Below are 12,093 nucleotides of genomic sequence, written 5' to 3' on the forward strand. Positions count from 1 at the left end.
CCACCCACCACCGCAGTTCCCTTGCTGCCCTCCAGGCTGTTTGAGGCACTTGCGGAAAGGTGTGATCTCCTCTTCCCGCAGGAAGGGTTATGCGGCTGTCACTGCCTCCTCCCAGCGTAAGACTTGGCTGTTAACTCTGATCTCTCGGCTCTCTCTCATTTTATTCCTAACAACACAGTGATGTCATTGCAGCAAGGCACAACACGAAGGCGCTCACCCTCCTCCAGCTGCCAGAGAAGGGAGATGAACCCACCTCACTCTGTAGTTGGAAGCCCAGCAACCCCCTGGGGACTGTTGCTCGGCAACAGTCAAACACATACAGAAGAGTAAGATTCTGCAAGAGGACTGTACTCTGGATCCCCTGGTAAGTTTCTCGGTGGTTAAAATTAGACGGCTCTCTTCCTTGAATTCCCAGGCAACTCCAGCATAGCTTGGGAGGGGGCATCTCCCTTTCTTGACGTTGGCTGGCTCTGAAAAGGTAAGGGAAGACATGCGATTTCTGCGCTGCATCAATAGGAGTATAGCATCTAGATCTAGGGAAGTAATAGTACCACTGTATTCTGCTCTGGTCAGACCTCACCTGGAGTACTGTGTCCAGTTCTGGGCACCACAGTTCAAGAAGGATACAGACAAGCTGGAACGTGTCCAGAAGAGGGCAACCAAAATGGTCAAAGGCCTGGAAACAATGCCTTATGAGGAACGGCTTAGGGAGCTGGGTTTGTTTAGCCTGGAGAAGAGAAGGTTAAGGGGTGATATGATAGCCATGTTCAGATATATAAAAGGATGTCATATAGAGGAGGGAGAAAGGTTGTTTTCTGCTGCTCCAGAGAAGCGGACACAGAGCAATGGATTCAAACTACAAGAAAGAAGATTCCACCTAAACATTAGGAAGAACTTCCTGACAGTAAGAGCTGTTTGGCAGTGGAATTTGCTGCCGAGGAGTGTGGTGGAGTCTCCTTCTTTGGAGGTCTTTAAGCAGAGGTCTTTGACAGACATATGTCAAGAATGCTTTGATGGTGTTTCCTGCTTGGCAGGGGGTTGGACTGGATGGCCTCTTGTGGTCTCTTCCAACTCTATGATTCTATGATTCTTTGGAAGAGTCAGGCTTTGGAGAGCTTAGTGAAAGAAAAAACGCCAGGATGCTAGGGTACCATGAACCACCTTTTGTCACTGACGCTGCCAGCAGTAGGGTTTACGCCTTGCATGCTCACCTAGGACTAGAAAAGATACCTTGGAGAGCTGCTGCCAGACAGTGTAGACAATGCTAGCTAGCTAGACCAGAAGTGTGGCTTGCTGAAAGGGAGCTCTCTATGTTATTTACACCAGGCCATTATTCAGGGCTGGGTGCTTGGGGGAAGGGCTCTGTGGCAGGACATCTGCTTGTGTGCAGAAGGCTCTAGCTTTAACCTCCAATGGCATCACCAGGTAGGGCTGGAAAGACTCCTGCCTGTGGCCCTGGCGAGCCGCTGCCTGTCGGTGATGACCAGGAGAGCCACTATAGGAATGGTGGCTTACGAAACAACCGCAGCTCACTAGATAATACTGAATTTGATGGGCTGGTGGTCTGGGCTCTGTAGACAGCAGTTTCTTCTGTTCCCTTTCCTGTGATTTTAACATCCATCTCGTACCTGGTTCACATCGGGCTGAGAGGAAAGTGCTTATCCCAAGGGAGCAGAAGATGCTGCAGCAAGGGAGAGCAAAGATTGGAGAAGGGAAGGGAGAAAGAGATCTGGTTGGCCACTGTGAGAACAGGACGCAAGACAATCCAGCAAGTCTCATCTTATGTTTTCACAGTCATAGAACTGTAGAGCTGGAAGGGTTCCTGAGGTTCATCTAGTCCAACCCACACAGGGATCAAAGCTGCAGCCTTGGCATTATCAGCACCATGTCTAACCAACTGAGCTATCCAGTGCTGTCTGGTCCAAAGGCTATTAAAATAAGGGACGTTAAAGCTCACCTCACGTCACATGATGAGTGGGGAGGGGTGATGATGACAGCCCATGCAGGGGCCACATTGCAACCCCTCGATAGCTCCCTTGTCTCTTGGCTTAAGGAGGGAAGACGGTCACAGCTCTTCCCTACCCTTCGATTTGTGGCCCCAGTGTCTACTCTCCCTTATTCGTACATGTTGGCAAGCAGGTATCCAGGTGTTCTGCACAAGAGGTTGAGAGCAGAAGTCCAGCAACAGGATCACAGAGAAAATGGGCCTTGTATTTTTTTAAAAAATCATTTTCAAAATCCAAAGTATGAGGTAGCAATTCTGCCTGCAACCAAATCTTAGGGCTGCAGAGCTTTTGCGATTTCATAGTCTCCGAAATGGCCCTCTGCTGGGCATCCGGGAAAAAAACACAGAATGTGTTCTCAAGAGCGAAACTAGTGTGAAATTGGTGACCTTGATGGAACTTAAGGCCCATCTATAATGGGTGGCTGGAGGGGAATAGTGACATCCACAAGAATCATGTTCCTATCAGTCCTTAGTTTAGAAACAAGAGGACTGGGCTCTTGCCGCCTTCTTCTTCTTCTTCTTCTCCTTCTTCTTCTCCTTCTTCTTCTTCTTCTTCTTCTTCTTCTTCTTCTTCTTCTTCTTCTTCTTCTTCTTCTTCTTCCTGCTGCTGTTTACTTTTTATTGTATTTATATACAACCAAAAAACAAGAACAACAATATCAACAAGGTACGATAAAGATATTGTTGAATAGATTATTGGGAAACCCTTCAGCTACAAGAGAAGGGAAGATACCGGTATAACAAATACAAAATAAAGGGGAAATATAGCCTTGATATCATCAATTAGCAGTAATAATAATAATGCCATTATTGTCAATGTACAACCTGTGTACAATGAAATTAACTGAGCCTCCCCCCAAAAAAAAACACTCAATCTCATTGCACACTGTGTGCTTGTTGCACAACACACCAACTCCAAAAGTCAGTTGCACTATATTATTTTCCGTTCAGCAGCCTAACAGCCCACGGATAGAAACTGTTTTTTAGCCTATTGGTACGACTGATTATACTTCTATATCTTCTACCCGAGGGTAGAAGATTAAAGAGGTGCTGGCCGCGATCCCTTGCGATGTCATCAGGGGACAACCCATGATATCATGTGCTGTGTGTGTTCACCACCCTCTGTAAAGACTTTCTTTCCGTGGCTGTCATGCCAATGTACCACACTGTGATACAATATGAGAGGGCACTTTCTATTGTGGACCAGTAGAAGGAGGACATCAATTGTTGTTTAACATTGTTCTTTCGCAAAACCCTGAGAAAATGGAGTCTCTGCTGGGCCTTCCTAACCACCTGAGTTATATTGTTTTTCCAAGTGAGGTCTTCACTAAGGTAAACTCCCAGGAATTTAAAGGAAGAGACTCTCTCTGCACAACCCCCCCCCATATACAACGGGGCTAGTTCCCCTCTCTTCCTATATTTAATCTGAGACTGTCCAGTAAATGTAAGTATTCCATAATGTTATCTGACTCGATGGAAATTGTAACGAATATTCATTGATATTAATATGTGTTAGAAATGGCCACCATACTATATAAAATTTGTTTTTTTGTTTTGTAAGGCCTGTAGCCACTTGGTTGTGGTACGCTAGAGACATTCTGAAAGGACTACCCCCCTATTTTGGGGGGAAGAGCCATAGGTCAGGGATACAGCCCCTGCTTTGCATGCAAAAGGCTCTCGGTGCCTCCGGGCAGGGCTGGTAAGGACCCCTGGTTAAAACCCTAAAGAGCCGTTGCCGGTCAGGGTAGACAGTACTGAGGTAGATGGACCCAATGCTCTGACTCCGTTTACGTTCCTCCTTTTCCTGATGTGCAGCGTGAAACATGGATATCGAACCAGAGAAGAGCGAGGCGGGTTCTGAGAGAAGCCCCTTCAGCGAGACACCTTTGGAAGAAGCAACCAGCAGCCCAAGGGGGGCGGTTAGGCCACTGACTCCGCAGACAGATGCTCAGTGGAAGTCCGTTTTCTACGAGACCTTGCAGCCGAGGGCTTTGGATCTGCAGCAGGCGAGGGTGCAAAAGCTCCGCAACAGCAAGATGGTGCAAAAAAAGGTGGAGAAGAAAGAGCCCCCAGACAAGCTGTCTCGCGACTGGTTCAACGACGAGAGCATGACCCTGGAGACTCGGGCCTACCTGGTTGATAAGCTCCTCCCCACTTTGGTCCCTGGCGTGGAGAAGCTGCTCATGGTTGCAGAGAGGAAGAAGGCTCTGGAAAAGGAGGAATCTGAGCCCCTTACCTTTGACCCCATCACTTTCCTGGGAGAGTACCTGATGAGGCACAACCCGGCCTATGAGATTGCCGCCATGCCCAATCCCTACGTGCGCGGAATGAAAGCCGTCGCAGACGAGCTGAAAACCAAAGTGCCCGAGACCACGTTGCACAAGTGAGTGTCTCCAGCCTGCAGCCTCCCTTTCACAAAGCCTAGTCAGCCATTGAGGATGAGGAACATCGAAGTGGGTAAAGGGAGGCGGGTAGGAAGAGTGCAACTTGCAACCCTCCGAGGTGTTTGTCTGCACAGCTACTCTGACTTCCACCAGCATGTCATGACGTGGAGGCAAAGGCTGAGGAGACATGTTCAGTACGGGGACTCAGGCAGAGACACAGAGGGTGGGTTGTTCTTATCTCTACACACTCCAAGAGCCGACCTCTTAGGAGCATGGGAATGCAAGTGTGTCCTGCAGCAAAATGTTGCAGTACAGTACTGTATATCCCCATTGACCTCCTCCTCTGCAATCCCTGTAAAAGGGGCTCTGGCAGGCCATTCTACCACCCCCAATTTTCCTTCCCCCCCTTTTTTTGTTTTCCAGCTGACCTGCAACATTCCATGCCCCCTACTCAGTCTTTGTTTGGGGCTGGCTGGAGTATGGGGCATTCTTCAGGAATCCCACCCAAGCAAGCTGATAATTCCCTCTTCTTTCTTAATGACCTGTTTCGTCCCTAGTTCTGTTGGCACTCACCAGCTGTGATCACCATTAGAGGGAAGTGATCAGTCCAATGGCTCAATTAGTCCAGTATCCTGCACACACACACACACACACACACACACACCATTAGTTGTTGGCATCTGTCAGTCTCAAGAGACTATGGAGTATGCCTCTGGGGCTGAACCGCTGGAGAATCACAGCGCCTGTTGTGGCAACAGACTAGTAACTCGTAACTGTTGCTTCCTGTGTTGTTTTTGCTGTGTTAGCACCAAAGTGACCTCCCCAGGGCACAAGCCTGGGCATTGTGTATGGAGGTCCTGGCTGCCCAGAGAACAAGATGCCCCCCTAGCCTTGCTGATGTGGTCCAAAGGAAAGGAGAGCGAGAGGTTTGGCACCAGCTTGGCTGCAGGAGTTGCTGGAAGGAGGCATACAAGGTGCCGTCCGACCGTCTTAGGGACTCCACTCCTGAGTTGTGCAGTCACAAAGCATTAATTTAATTCAGGGGGGTGGGAGGACAGTGCTGCTCAACTGTAAGAAATTTCCGGGGTGGGTGGGAGTAAGGCACCCCGGTTCAAGTCCCGTTACCCCTGTGCCCTGCAGGCTGGCACAGATGAAGACTCTGGTCAAAGAAAAACGCAAGCAGAGGGAGCAGGTGGAAAAGATCAAGACTCACGTGAGAGACATGCGGAAGGAGGCTCTGTCCATGCAGTTCAAAGAGTGGACAATGGATCTCACAGGACAGATCCCTGTTCTGCTGGTAATGCTGCCCTCCCCCCCTCCAAAAAACAAACAAACCCAGGGCTTTTGAAAGGCACTTTCCTTCGGCCATATTGCTGGCAGTGAACAGGCCTGGTCTGAAAATGGCTGCTGAGGCTCAGCCCCTCTCCCTCTGTTCCGTGCCTACTTTTTTGTATGGTCTCACTGAGTCCTTGGTCAGCAACTATTTTTTTAAGATGGGCTAAATTTCCAGTTCTGAAGGACCCGCAATAGGAAAAGCACTACCGGTACTTAGGGCTCACCCAAACTTCTGCTTGGCCTGTATTTTGATCGTACTGTATCCCAATTAATTCCCCCGGACCAGAGAGCTTTTATTGTTGTTTCCCACCTGTGCCTCCCTCGTAAAAATCCCATCTTACCCACAGAAGCTTGATTAAGCAAAATCTCTCTGGGTTTTCCATGCATCAGGTAAGATCCAATTCAGTGGATAAGATCGTATTTTCCGCAAGGCAGGGTCATCCCTAGGCAGACCACACATTTGCAAGTAGGAACCAAAACTGCACAACACCGCAGCTACCCCAGTTCCCATTTACCCCCAGGCCTGGCCATTCTGCACCCCCAACTTATAGCCCATAGTCAAGAAGTCGCCTCCAGACCAGTGCGTGATCCAACTTCGGACAATTCAAATAGCTCAGCTGGTAGAGTATGAGACTCTTAATCTCTGGGTCGTGAGTTTGAGCCCCACATTGGGCAAAAGATTCCTGCATTGCAGGGGGTTGAACTAGACGGGTCTCAGGATCCCTTCCAACTTGACAATTCTATGCTTCTATGCTTCCGGCTCTGAATGACTTGTAAGGCTGAGGAGTGCTCCTCCCAGCCCAACAGAGCCTGGATTGGGCCAAAAGGGGGCCTCTTTTTGACCAGCCTTTGAAATGGGTTCTTCCACTTGCAGGTCCAAAGTGCCTTGACGTCATTCATGGAGTCTGTCTCTTCAGAATTCAGTGACGATGGGACAGGTAATGCCACATCCACCTTCCCTTGGTTCCACAAGCTCTGATCCAAATAACTCCAGTCAAGGAGGGGTGTTCCTGATTGCTGGGGGGGGGAATGATGCACGCAGAACCCTCAGGAACATTTGGGGTTCTCCATCAGCAAAGGCCCCATCCATTTATTCAAATGCATCACAAGTAGCCAAAGAGCTGTGATGCAAAGGCAGGTACTTCCCTCTAGCAGTCTCCCAACCCTGTTCAGCCTTACACCAGCCTTCCCCAACCTGGTGCCCTCCAGATGTTTGGGACCACAAATTCCACGATTCCCAGGCAACATGACCAGTGGTCAGGGTTCAGGGGAGCTGTAGCCTGAAAGATCTGGAGGACACCAGGTTGGAAAAGGCTGAAGGGTCCTCTTCCAGCCAGGCTGCGATCCTGCACTGCAAGGAGCAAGGCTTAGAGGGGTTGGCCTTGCAGAAGGGAATGTGTGTGGCAAGTTGTGGGGTGAAGGCCAGCTTCTGCAGGATCTGGGAGAGATCCCCCAGGGAGCAGCGACTGTATATAGTTCTGGTTCTCAGACACAATCCGTGTGACGCTGGAGTTCTAACTTCCAGTGTTATTTTGCTCTTCGAAAAGTGGAGGATTCCCTGGTGTCAAGGGTCAGGATGAGGAAGCCCCAACCCTTTCCCTCCATGCTGTGGCCCTGACCCACAACCACCACACAGCCACAGGCACATGGTATCTATATTTTCCCCTTGGGCTAATAGCCACATCAGACAGGAGGGGATTAAGTCCTAGGATTCAGATAAGGGCAGCAGCTCAGTGGCAGGGCACCTGCTTGGCATGTAGAAGATCCCAGGTTCAATCCCACGTAGGGTTGGGAGGGACCCCTACCTGAATCCCTGGAGTGCCCCTGCCTCTCGGTATAGATCAGGCATGGCCAAACTTGGCCCTCCAGCATAGCTGCCAAGTTTTCACTTTTCTCGCAAGGAAGCCTATTCAGCATAAGGGAAAATCCCTGTAAAAAAGGGATAACTTGGCAGCTATGCCCTCCAGATGTTTTGGGACCACAGTTCCCTGATCACTGGGTCCTATTGGCTAGGGATGATGGGAGTTGTAGTCTCAAAACATCTGGAGGGCCAAGTTTGGCCATGCCTGGTATAGATACCGGTAATACTGAGCTGGACGTCTCATGGGTCTGACTCGGTGTATAAGGCAGCTTCCTATGTGGGGGCAAAGGGTTCTGTTTCTCCACATCCTACAGATTCTGATCCAGATCCTGCCCACAGCTGCTTTCTGAAAGTGAAAATTACAGCAGGAGTACTCGTCCCAGAACTCCCAATATAACATGTAGTTTGGCCATCACAGCTGAGGCATTGAAGCTGCCACAGTGCAAGGAATGTCCAGAGTGAGGAATTAACTCTTCATTGTCAACTGTACACGTACAAGTTAGGAAAAGGCAGATACATCAGTCCTGTGTCTCTGAGCTACTCCTAGAGGTGCACCAGATGAGGCAGCTGCCGCAACAGAGAGGCCCCAACCTCGGCTTATGCATCTTCCCCACCCATGCTTCGCACAAGCAGGTGAAGACTATGCCTGTGTGTAACCTGCTTCTGCTCCTCCCTCTTCAGTCCTCTTCTGGCCCTGGGAGACAGTGAAGCAGGAGATGTGTGGGCAGGAGGAGGAGGTGTGGAAGCCCTTGACTCTCCACCAGCCTGACACATCTCTCCTTCCTCCTGCACCTGTTCCTCACTCTCCAATCCTTCACCTTCTCCTGCCTCTGACTCTCATTTCCCAGCTGTTGCAGGCTCACCCAGATCACCGATCCCTTCTGCCAAGTCAGTCTCCCACCCCTCTTCTCCCGCTGCCCTCTCATCAGTATCCAGCCACCACGGCTCAGGGTCCAGCCAGTCCCTGGCAGAACCACGGACTGAGTCGTATCTGTTGCTCACTTAGTACGACCAGCCTTTTTAGGAGAAGGCTGAAAGTGGGCAGGAGAGAGGGGAGACCAGGGCCATGCCAGTCTGCCCGAGGCTGATATGTAAAAATGGACTTGTGAGGCATGTAGCCTGTGGGTCATATGTTACCTGCCCTTTAGCGAGATGCTTGTTCTTCAGGTGACCGGCTGTTCTTTGCTTCCTGGAGCCATCCATTTAGCAGAGCCCAACACACTGAGCGAGCATAAAGCTGTTCTTTATGGGGTCATGAAAATAATTTACTGCCCGTGAATGTCTTCAGGAGCCAGCAATAAATGAAGCCCACTGGGTGTTCTCTGGTTAGTCTTCTCTGACCCTGTGGTGGAAGTCCCCCTGGTGGTAACATAACATTTATCGCTCTCGCTCTCCTGACATCCCAGATAAATGCTCTCTAGACTTGCCCCGTCCTTCACCCTTATCTTCTGCCCACCCTAAAACGCGGCTTGAAGATCTGGCAACTAGGGGCGGAGGAGAGATTTGTTTGGATCAGATTTTGATACAGGCTTACCTAATTTGTGCATTCCAGAGCAATACTCAAACAGCAAGAGAGCTATCCTTTGAAATTCACATTGCAGTTCTCCAATCGAATAATGTGTATTAGGTGGGTGGGTGGGTGGGTGCATAAAAACAACGACGTGTTAGTGAAAATAACATATAAAAATGCATTTTATTAGAGGAAACTGCTCTAAGATGCTGCCTAGTTTTCGTGAGGACTTAAAAAAATAATAATCACAAACTGATGCAAAAATGTGGAGAACTGAATTTAAGACTGAAAAAACGAGAAGCTGAGCGAAACTGAAAATGGCAGATACATCCATCCTTATAGACAACCCAGCACTGTGAATATTTACTTGGAAGTCTCTGGGATAAAGAGGGGTTGTTCCAAAGTCAGAATTGCAACCTGACTGTATATAGTAAACTTTGTTTTCCAAATACGGGTGCTGCAGTTGTTGCTGGGGTGGCACAGAACATAACCTGGCGCTGCTCTTTGGAAAGGAAAGCAAGCTGTGCAACGTGTTGTTGTTTTTTCCTTCCAAGACTGCTTGCAGTGGTAGACCAGGTTACATATTAGACCAAGCCTGTTTTTTTACTGAAAGAACATAAACCCATCAGGACAGGGTTATGCCAATTTCCCCCAGCTGCCACCTGTTTTCTAAACAGAAAAAAAATATGCCACTTTAATATTTTGTGGTTTTATAAATTGTAAACCGCCCTGTGATCTTTGGATGAAGGATGATATAGAAAGCTAAACAACAACAACAACAACAAAACAACAACAACTGGAAGCAGGATGTGGCATCATCCCACAGTACCAGTTGGCCAATGGTAGTTCCTTTTTCTGGCACGTGTGCTGGGCAAACCAAGCCAAGCCAAGGTCAATGTCACGTAGTGGAGATGCAGTGATCCTTTGATGGCCTAGAAGCGGAATGTGGCCCTCCAGGCCTCTCGATGTGGCCCTTGGGACTGTCTCCAGGCCACGCCTTTCACTAGCCTCCTTAAGGGCTTTGGCCTGGCCAGAATGCCTTCTTTGACCTTGGAGAGATGGGTGTTTGCATATGTGTGTGTGCGCAGAAACATCTAGCTTTTGTGTGGCCCTCTGTAGAGTCCCAGCTGTTGCTGTGTCCCCTTTTGCCTCTGGCTTGCCCACTCTGCCCACGAGGAAGTGCGCCCCTTGGGCAGAGGTAAGTTCCACTCGCCTGATATAATTCATCTTCATCCAGGGGCGGGGTCCATTTGTTTTAGAGGCAGGGCTATGCAAATGACTCTGAGGGGGAGGAGCCTCCCACAGTTCCAGGCAGCGGGGCTTGCTTTCACTCTCCGTCCCCACGTTCCCCATCCCTGTGGTTCGAATCAAAGACAGGGTATCGAAAGCCCTTGTGCTGGTGTAATTTTGTAATACGTTGGTTTCCATGGGTTTTGTGCAAATGAGCTGTGGCCCCTCGACCCACAATGAGCTGCACTAGTGTTAAAAGATGCAGATTGAACCCTTTGCCAGAGAGGCACCTGCTGCCCAATTCTTCCACTGCTTAATACCTGCTCTCACATCTGCTTCACCTCCGCAGGAATCTACGCCAGGCCTCTGGAATCCGTGGGGTCCCTGGGAGTGAAGCTGAACGAAGAGCAGTTCACAGAGGTGAGGAGGAACAATGTCCCTGAGCGGGGCTTTTCCCTCCTCCTGCTTCTCCCTCCATGGATAATCAGGTGGAGATATGATAGCCATGTTCGAATATATAAAAGGATGTCATATAGAGGAGGGAGAAAGGTTGTTTTCTGCTGCTCCAGAGAAGCGGACACGGAGCAATGGATTCAAACTACAAGAAAGAAGATTCCACCTAAACATTAGGAAGAACTTCCTGACAGTAAGAGCTGTTCGGCAGTGGAATTTGCTACCAAGGAGTGTGGTGGAGTCTCCTTCTTTGGAGGTCTTTAAGCAGAGGCTTGACAGCCATCTGTCAGGAATGCTTTGATGGTGTTTCCTGCTTGGCAGGGGGTTGGACTGGATGGCCCTTGGGGTCTCTTCCAACTCTATGATTCTATGATTCTATATGAAGTGGGTTAAAGTAGATATTCTTTTGAGCCGGGGCCTGGATGGGAGACAGATTGGGAAACCTATATGAGTTTCAAGGGTAACAGGCAGTGGCTGGAAAAAGGATCCACTCTCCCTGCCACCTGCTCATTTTCCCTGCAAAGGGACACCCAGGCAGCCCAACACCACCTTAGGGTTATGAAGCAAAACCAAGGCAGGGAGCTTTATATTCTTCCCTTAGCATATAATTGTGCTGCTAAGAAACCATTTATCCTGCAAGGGTGACCCTAGAAATTCATCCTCTTGTGTTTTTAGAATTCCCCATGTCCCAAAATCAGATAACTGCCACTGCCACCACCCCCCCCTCCCCGAATCCACTGCCTGCAAATGAGGCCACAATGCTAGGGGCTCCAAGATGGTCTGGAGTTGGCTAGCTTGGAGCCCTTCTGGCTATTGTCCTTCTCACTTCCAGCCAAGTGAGGGAAGGGGCACACCCATTTGCCCCCTAGCACAGAACAACTTCTTTTTGTCCTAACAAATTTTTATATTTCTCCCATACCACATATAGTGATTTTCTTATTAAATGGTTCAGGAATCCTCTGTGTACCTTCACTTTTTAATACCATAAATACGCATGCCAACCAAATCTATTATCATAACCCTCCAAGTCTAAAATATCTGCATTTTGTAATGTTATCCATTCCCGAAGCCAGCATAGACAAGACACCTCATAATATATTCTTAAATCTGGGAGGGAAAAGCCGCCTCTATCTTTAGAATCCATTAGTAATTTATGTTTTATTATTGACTTCTTCCCCTGCTAGATAAATTTTGAAATATCTCTTTGCCATTCCTTGAAGGGCAACTTCTTTTCTTATACTAATGAGTATGACCCATATTTGTTGTTGTTGTTGTTTAGTCGTTTAGTCGTGTCCGACTCTTCGTGACCCCATGC

General features: G+C 48.9%; 1 protein-coding gene across 3 annotated transcripts in view; it reads left to right on the forward strand.

Annotated features, from left to right (window-relative positions):
* The first annotated feature begins 211 nt into the window (after window positions 1–211).
* Window positions 212–12,093, forward strand: part of EFCAB5 (EF-hand calcium binding domain 5) — a 73,245-nt gene continuing 61,363 nt past the window's right edge. For 2 of the 3 annotated variants that reach the window (XM_060268320.1, XM_035139929.2), the window contains exons 1-5: window positions 212–364; window positions 3,821–4,388; window positions 5,530–5,686; window positions 6,599–6,662; window positions 10,675–10,745. In XM_060268320.1, the coding sequence (XP_060124303.1) occupies window positions 3,829–4,388; window positions 5,530–5,686; window positions 6,599–6,662; window positions 10,675–10,745 (852 nt within the window). In that variant the 5' untranslated portion in view covers window positions 212–364; window positions 3,821–3,828. Of the gene's footprint in view, window positions 479–3,820; window positions 4,389–5,529; window positions 5,687–6,598; window positions 6,663–10,674; window positions 10,746–12,093 lie in introns of all 3 variants that reach the window. The other variant, XM_060268319.1, reaches the window with a different exon arrangement.

Source organism: Zootoca vivipara, chromosome 15 (genome assembly GCF_963506605.1).
Source record: "Zootoca vivipara chromosome 15, rZooViv1.1, whole genome shotgun sequence".
NCBI lineage: Eukaryota > Metazoa > Chordata > Lepidosauria > Squamata > Lacertidae > Zootoca > Zootoca vivipara.